Source organism: Eumetopias jubatus, unplaced genomic scaffold, assembly GCF_037043125.1.
Source record: "Eumetopias jubatus isolate StellerSeaLion01/CBP00866 unplaced genomic scaffold, mEumJub1_p1.0 scaffold_8, whole genome shotgun sequence".
Taxonomy (NCBI): Eukaryota; Metazoa; Chordata; class Mammalia; order Carnivora; family Otariidae; genus Eumetopias; species Eumetopias jubatus.
Genome location: NW_028274814.1, coordinates 125,298,986 through 125,307,721, shown reverse-complemented (window position 1 = coordinate 125,307,721; position 8,736 = coordinate 125,298,986). Strand labels below are relative to the sequence as shown.

Here is an 8,736-nt window from a genome sequence, read left to right as displayed (position 1 = left end):
ACTATCTACACTGATAATTCATCACAGTTACATTTGGTGCTACTAAACATAGCACAATAAGCGTTTCAACTGAGGAGTCTCACTTCAAGATCTGTTCATTTCCTCGTACATTTAGTGAAGCACAGCCCAGAAGAGCTGGTTCCAATTCCCAATGGGAAATACCAGAAAGAACCTTGAGGATTATCTTCAGTGTATTTATAAGGTGTCTTGAGCTAATGTGAGGAGTGGGGAAAAAAGAGTTAAAAGAGAGCCCTAAAATATTAAGGGACAAATTCCGTCAGCTCAACCCACTTGGAGATGATCTTTTAAATTCTCAGGCCTATACCCTGAGCAAAGCCAGTCCCTTGGCAGATGAGATCTGAAACAAATTTAATAAGGTCAAGAATGAGGCAAAAAGGCGACTTGAGCACAGGATCATTTTTACTTTGAAAGGGAAAACCAGTGGTTACACTCTTTTTGTACCACACCCTATTTTTTCTGTGATGTCCCTTATTTTCTACATGTGATAGGTTTTAAACTGTGGGCAACAGTGTAGAATAGTTTTAATAGCTGAAACAAAGAAATCTGCCTCCTGGAAAAAAAGGACAAACAAAAACAAAAAAACCATGAATTTTCCAACCAGTAAATTCTATATGCAGAGTGGCTGCAGAGTCCCCAGCAGTGATGAAACCAGAGAGTGCCAGATTTCCAGCTCACGCTGGAAAGGACTTTTTTTTTTTTTAATGAGAGTAGATATGCCTGAGGACAGCTGAATATAAGTAATTCTTTATAAAAAATTTCTTTCTCTTAAAAAAATTCTCCCCCATTGAACCCACTGTGATGCTAACAAATAAATTTTACTTTATAATGACCTAAAAAAACAACCCGGAGTGTTTTATTCAAGAGAATAAATTTAAAACAAATGATTTGTATTTTTACTTTAAAATAAGTTTGCTATTTCTCAAGTCTATGAGGAAGAAAAAAGATGCCAACAAATTCACTCGGCACCATACATAAAAAGTTAAGCTTTCTGAGTGAATCTCTTCAGCATGAGATCAAAGACAGTCTGCTCTTAGATCCCCAAATGTGACCTATTCCAGCTCTTTAAAAGGTCGCTTTTGTTTCTCTGAGAAACAAAATGCATCTAATAATTCATAAAAGCACGACAGATACCTGAAGTGCAAAACCACCAGCAAGCCATATTCGTTTTCTGCAGAACTAGCAGGCATGTATCACCTGTTTCTGAGATCATTTATTTTACTATTTCTTTTTTTTACTGGCAGGACTGTCCAAAACCTCGATCTTGCCTTTTCCACCTTCCGAATGAGGAAGCTTAATGTTATCTATGGTGACTTCAGAAGACGTGCCGTCTTCTTCCCCCTCAGATTCTGAGCTGTCCTCCGAGCTGTCTTGCGAACTCTCTTCTGAACTGTCCTCCTTTGAATCGGATTGATTCATCTCAAACAAGGCCACATCCTGCCAAAAGCACCACATGAGATTTATTTCAGGGCAGTTCCCTAGAAAGTTGTAATAACCACCTCGGGAAGAACCAACATTAAGCACAAATATTGAAGCACATAGGACAAGAAATGTTTTTAGTACAATGTGGTACTTTTTTTCTTTCAGTTGCCATAGTCCACCATGATGATTTACAGGCACTACAAGTATAAAAAGTTCCCCACAACCCGATGCTATATATCCTGAACACGTTGAACAACATGCATCCAACAAATATCAACAAATACTAACATGAGCCAGGCACCACGCTAGGTCCTAGAGACTCCACAAGAACAGCAACAAAATCTTTGCCTTTCTGGAACTGATGTTTTGGAGAGGGATTGGCAACTTACAGCTTGCAGGCCAAACCCAGTCCACTACCTGTTTTTGTTTAGCTCGTGAGCTAAGAATGTTTGTTTTTTTGTTTTTTTGTTTTTAATTTTTAAGTGGTAGAAGAAAAAAATCAAAAGGATAGTATTTCATGAAACATGAGAATTATATGATATTCAAATTTCAGTGTCCATAAATAAGTTGATATAACCTGCCTATTGATACACATCATCTACAGCTGCTATCAGGCTAACACAGCAGAAAGGAGCAGTCACGCAGAGACAGCATGGTCCACAAACCTGAAGTATCTACTAGCCGGCCCCATACACAAAATACGTGCTGACCTCGTTCTAGTTGGGAAAGAAAGACAATGAACAACTACAGATAAAGCATAGCGTAGGGCAGTGAAAAGAAGAAAAGGAAAGCAGGATAGGAAAAGCTTCTAATAGGGCCATCGGGGAAGGCCTCTTGTTGGGATGACAACCGATGAGGGACGGAGGGAGTGAGGATGCAGAAATCTCCGAAGAGCCTCGTACAAAGAGGGGGAAAACCTGAAGCAAGGAGACTGAATGGGAGTGCAGGAAAGAAGGGGTGTGGTGGGAGGTAAGTCAGATGGAGAGCTGGAGGCAGGATCACACGGACCCTCGAGGGACTCTGAATTCATCAGAACTGTGAGGGGAACGTGGGCCACACCTAGTGGGAAGAACAGATGCTGGGAAAGAAAAGGCAGAAGCAGGGGAACCTGTGGAGAAATCATTGCAAGAGTCCACAGGAGAGACCACGATGACGTGAACCAAGGGTGGTAGCAGGGGACATCGTGCAGAGTGGCTGGATCTGGGACATGTTCTGGAGGTAGAGCTGACCAGAGCTGCCGATGAATGAGATACTACTATCAACAATGTCAGCTCTGTCCAGACCCGAGTGTTATAAAGGGAACTCTGGTATAGAAAGAAGATCTGAGGCCGGCTGGAGATCTCCCATGTGGCTTAGGTTATCGGTCTGTTAAATGCATCATTCATTTTTACATTTTCAATGAGGTTATGATTACTTCTTTCAGGCCTTCTTTCAGGAAAGCACAATCCACTTGGGACACATAGTAAATTAATGCTTCAAGAAAACAAATGTAATATTTGACTTGAAAAAGCCCTCCTCTTCTCTATTTCTAAATTCCTAAACTCCACTCAGGGAAGCTTACTGAGCTGTAAGATCCCTAATCATAAAATGAACAAGTTCCCATGCAATATTGGAAACATGAGCTGACTCCGCAAGAAGGAAAATATCACTTGAATTAAAACGGTAAAGTCCTCTCCCTTATAGATGATGAGGCATACAGGTAATTTTAATTTATGAAATGAAAACAAACCATCATTACCATTTGTATAACTTTTCCAAGAGCCCCATCAATATCTTCAATATTGAAACGACCAGGTGGTGCGGCTGCCATTTCTTTTCTTAGCTTTTCATTTGCCTGAGCCATCTGTGGGAGAAAGGTCTGTACTTGGTCCAATACTAAGGAGAGAAAATACAGTTTATCAATATTTATGTTAGTCTTTGGCCAAACTTCAACTTTTAAAATCCAGAATTTACTGTAAACACTTCTGATTTCAACAGTCACAAATTCAAATACAAATTCAATAGTAACAAAAGTTGTAATAAAAAAATCTTTCAAATTTCTTCCATTTTAAAAAAAACCCCATCCTCTTCTGAATCTTTAAAGCAGGACTACATAAGTTAGTGAATATTTCTCAATGTTTATTTGTGGGTTTTTTTTTTAAGATTTTATTTATTTATTTGACAGAGAGAGACACAGAGAGAGAGGGAACACAAGCAGGGGGAGTGGGAGAGGGAGAAGCAGGCTTCCCACGGAGCAGGGAGCCCGATGCAGGGCTCGATCCCAGGACCCTGAGATCATGACCCGAGCTGAAGGCAGACGCTTAAAGACTAAGCCACCCAGGCGCTCCTATTTGTGTTTTCATATATCCCCAGAATTGTACATCCCTAGATGGCTGGCATTCAACCAATAGTAACTAATTAAGGAGAAAGTATGACTTAATAGTTAAGATGCCTCAGGCTCTGAGGCTTTGGGGTCAGGCTGACAAGGTTATTAATAGAACCCCAGTTCCACCTCTTACTCCCTGAATTACCTTGGGCAAGTTAACTAAGTAGTGGTGGTTTTTACCTGCCCAACATCTGTTCCCCTTTTTTCTGGTAACATAACCCTGGCTTTCCTTTTAAGCTCTGTCACTCTTAGTCACTCTTGTGCCTTGCCCTTTTCATGCCTGTATGTTCCACAACCTTGGTCAACATGATTTGGTTCGGTGGCATATTCAGTGATACTGTGATCTAGTCAGGCCAATCAGAGATCACCCTGGGACTCTGGCTGGAACTGTGAGAAAGCGATCCCTTCCTTCTGAGTGAGTAAATGACTGGTTGAGCTGCTGATTAACTGGCCAACTTGCCACAGGTAAGGAAGAGCCTGCTCTAGATTTAGCCAACACCTAGGAAAGCAGAGCTGAGAGATACAGAGCAGTAGACCCCTAGGACACCAAGCACCTGGATGCAGATGTACCTGAAATCACTGGGTTCCCCCCCTCCAATAAAGTTGGCCAACGTAATTTATTTTTTGGCTTAAGGCAATTGGAGCTGGAGTTTAGTCATTTGCAACCACAGGTGTCCTAAATAATACATTTAATTGAACCATTTGAAACCTCAATTTACTCATCTGTGAAAACAGAAATGATAACTATACTACGCTAAGTACAGGGGAATCAATAAACAAGGTATGTCTAATTTCTTTAGCTCTCAAAAAAGGCCCAGCACATAACTGTGCACATAATGAGTTCTCAAGACTTGTTAAGTCACTGATACAGCTACACAATACATGACTGAACTGTCCAGAGTATAGAAGAAAAGAAAAAGGTGGTAAAGATCAAGAAATGGCCTTTCATTGTAAAATAGGACTGCTGGAAGGATGCACTGAGATCCTAGAATACAAAGCCCCACACAATGGCTATCACAATGAGGAAAGAAATGAAAGATATAAAACAGACTCAGATGGAAGTCCACAGATGCAAAACACTGTCAGCAGCTTCTAAGACACTCAAACCCCCGAGCAGTCCCGGGGGGTGGGGGGTGGACAATGAACAGCTCTGGCTGGACCGGGGTTCACTGTGGCTCTCTACTGCTTAACTGGGCAAAATTTAATATCAGAGAAGGTTCTTGAGAGAGAAGGGGAATGGAGAAAGAGAGGTAAAGATACTTACAAGGACTCCTCTCTATCCTCACTGTTTGAAGAGCGGAATTTTTTCTGCAGTTAGGCTTGGGGTTGATGAGTAACCTGTCCCATATACCTGAAAGCAAACACACACTTAATTTACTATAGCATAAAGAAACGGGGGCCCGTCAGCAAACTTTCCAGGACCGCTCTCAAGTCTCGAACATTCCACATTCCCCAAGACATTTTTAGAAAAGGAGGCTCCCCAAGTTCCATGACAACATTTTACTTCTTTATGCCCACCCGCCTCCCCTTCCTTAGGCCTGTCTCATACATCTGTATGTGTCACCGATGCTGAGGAGTAAGTGCAAACTAACGGGCACCCTTTGTGGATCAGAAATCCATCAGTGACAAATGAGTTTCTGCAACAAAGGGACAGAGGAAGCAGCAAAGAGTACAATGATGGTTAAGTGAAGCCAGAAAGGTTACTAGCTGCATTATATTGGGCAAATTACTTAACCTCTTGGAGTACTTGTTTGTTTATCTTTAAAGCACACCTGCCTAGTTAGTGGACCTTCATTAAAGATGTCCAACCTGGACAAATGAGCCCTTTGGAGAACTTTTGTCTGTACCCCCGCAACCCCCCAACCCCATGCACCTTTTCAGCCCCATCAGTACTCTTCAAATCAACAAACTCTTCAGCCCATCAGAGCTCAGAGGACGGGACTTGTCTTTCAAAACTCAAGGCTTTGATCACCCTGTTTCCAATGCCTGGAAAACCTTTTCACTCAAATACAAAAACCCTATTCACCCCCCAAAGCAGATCTCAACAAATATTCTTTGATTACTACTTTAGGTCTAGCAAATGGATTAGCATAAAGAATCCAATCAGACTGATTGTGTTCGAATCCCAATTTTGTCACTTTTCAGCCAGATGATCTCCAGCAAGTTACTTATCTATGATACACTGTGACTCAGTTTCCTCACCTATAAAATAGAACCTTATGTACAGGGTTTTTGTGAGGATTAAATGAGTTAATTAAATCCTGGGTCACAGTAAGCACTACATAAGCTTTGGCTATTATTATAACTCTTCGGGATGCTCTGGGTTCTCACAGAACGTCTTCAAGCTAAGATTCACCGCGAATATGCCCAAGCACTTAGGCGCATTCTCCTTGCTCTCAAAAAAAAAAAAAAAAAAATCAACAGGTACTACTACCTCCATTTTCCAAATGTGAAAACTGGAGCTTTGAGAATGTAAACAAGTCTCCTGTAGTTCCACAACTAATCAATCGTGCAGTTGGGATTCAAATCCATGCTTTTTAACTCCCTACTATGGTGTCTGAAATCCTATGTGGATTTCCTAGATCCAAGTGTCCCTCTACAAGAGAGAAGCAAGGCACTAACGGGTGGTTTTGTGAGCATGGAAGGGCCGGGGGTTAATCCATAATAGTGACCTGCTCCCCCCACCAGCCCGCTGCCGGGACGCGGAGAGCCCACCTAAAGCCCTCCCAGGCCCTGCCCTCAGGGGAGGGGTCCTGCTGCTGCACTCCGCGGAGTGGGCGCCCACTATCGCGCGGAATACAACCATCCCGGGGCCCGAGGCCGGGTGCCAGCCCCGAGGCCCCCGAACCCCACCCCCGCCGCGGCGGTCTCGCAGAAGCCCCGCGGCCACGCCTGGGCGTCCCCTCGCGGGTGCGGGGCCTGGACGGGGAGCCACCGGCCGGCCCCCACCGCTGTCCCGGCCACACGCCCCCTGCCGCACGTGCACACCCCACGCCCCCACCACCCGCCCGTCACCTCCGCGGCCGCCGCTCCCGGCTGTCAGCAGCTCGTTGGACACCGAGACCCCCGAGGAGTCCCGGCGGGAAGACGAAGAGCTCGCGCCGGACTGAGGCTCGCCGCGGACCTCCATGCCCCTCGTTAGGCTTGAGAGCCAGCCCACCCAGGCCCGGATGCCGGAAAGAGGTTCGGTCAGGGGGCGTGGCCACGACCGCGATTGGACGAAACTTGGCGGTGGGCGGGGCGCGGGCGGCCGCGGCCATGGCGACACCTGGCGGATCCCCGAGGCCGTTCCTGTGGTGGGAAAAGGAAGATTGGGACTCTTGGGGTCCCGCGGCGGGATCAAAGAGCTGGCAAAACTCAGTTTTAGCCAAACAGTCCGGACAACAGCTCACCCTGGGGCTGCCTTCCTCCTTACTTTTTATTTTCAGGTTGCGGTAAAAAAAAACAAAGAACCTAAAATCTACCATCTTAACCATTTTTAAGTGTACAGTTCAGAAGTTATGTACCAGAGCTCTAGAATTTTTTCACCTTGCAAAGCTGAAACTGTATCCATTTAGCAACCTTCCTTATTGTTATCATAATAACGACTTACCATTGTATTACAACCAAGTTATAAAAAGTAGGGCACAAAGAATTATGGGAGAAATGACAGTAGGCACTGAGGAGGAAGACACTGATTAATGCATTTTAAAGGCTGATTTCACTCTCTTTCTATTTAAAACCTGCTCTGTCTAGAGATCCTTCAGGGAAGGGACAGCAGCTTTTTTTCTTTATATTGCCCGTGCCTCTCTTGGAGTCAGGCACATCGTTAATGATTAATCCGTGTTTGACTAATGAATGAACAGAGAAAAGTTGAACAAATGAATAATTGTGAATTATTTCATTGATTGATGGATCACCCCTGTACAACAGGATTGAGCCTTTAGAAATGTCCTGGGGGGGTGGGGGGATGGGTTAGCCTGGTGATGGGTATTAAGGAGGGCACGTTCTGCGTGGAGCACTGGGTGTTATACAGAAACAATGAATCATGGAACACTACATCAAAAACTAATGATGTAATGTATGGTGATTAACATAAAAATAAAAAAATTTAAAGAAAAAGCAAAGAAATGTCCTCAAATCTCTGTTCTGTATTGTTGACTAGATCAGAAGCACCACATAGGTGCAAAACTAATGGAACTATTTGCAATAATAACTTAGAAATTAAGACACTCATATCTAGCCAAGGTAGAGTAGAAGATGCACTGGCAGAATTTAGTCTCCCTCCTAGAAATGATGTTGTTAACCAGAAAAGCAGTTTTATAAAATGTGAAAATAAATGTAAAACATAGTTTTCCTCACTTTTAATCTTTTAAAAATAATAGATTGTTTAGATTTTTTAAAAATATTATAGGGTTTATAACAAATGTAGAAGTAAAATACATACGAGAAGAATAGCACAGAGGAGGGGCTCCCTGCTCGGCGGGAAGCCTGCTTCTCCCTCTCCCACTCCCCCTGCTTGTGTTCCCTCTCTTGCTGTCTCTCTCTGTCAAATAAATAAATAAAATCTTTAAAAAAAAAAAACAGTATGGAAGTTCCTCAAGAAGTTTAAAATAGAGCTACCCTATGATCCAGCAATTGCACTACCAGGTATTTACCCAAAGGACACAAATGTTGTGATCGAAAGGGGCACCTGCATCCCCATGTCTATAGCAGCAATGTCCACAATAGCCAAACTATGGAAAGAGCCCAGATGTCTAACAACAGATAAATGGATAAAGATATGGATATATATATATATACGGATATATTTACATATACACAATGGAATATTACTCAGCCATCAAAAAGGATGAAATCTTACCAGTAACATTGACATGGTTGGAACTGGAGGGTATTATGCTGGGTGAAATAAGTCAATCAGAGAAAGACAATTATCATATAGTTGCACT

General features: G+C 43.1%; 1 protein-coding gene across 1 annotated transcript; it reads right to left on the bottom strand.

The window, feature by feature from the left end:
- Positions 1-402: 402 nt before the first annotated feature.
- Positions 403-6,968, bottom strand: NOPCHAP1 (NOP protein chaperone 1). Its single transcript, XM_028121633.2, has 4 exons — positions 6,821-6,968; positions 5,070-5,156; positions 3,179-3,315; positions 403-1,455 (listed from the first exon to the last, which is right to left on the bottom strand). Exons 1-4 carry the CDS (start codon positions 6,933-6,935, stop codon positions 1,240-1,242), a joined length of 555 nt encoding a protein of 184 aa, XP_027977434.1. The 5' UTR covers positions 6,936-6,968; the 3' UTR covers positions 403-1,239.
- Between the last annotated feature and the right edge of the window lie 1,768 nt (positions 6,969-8,736).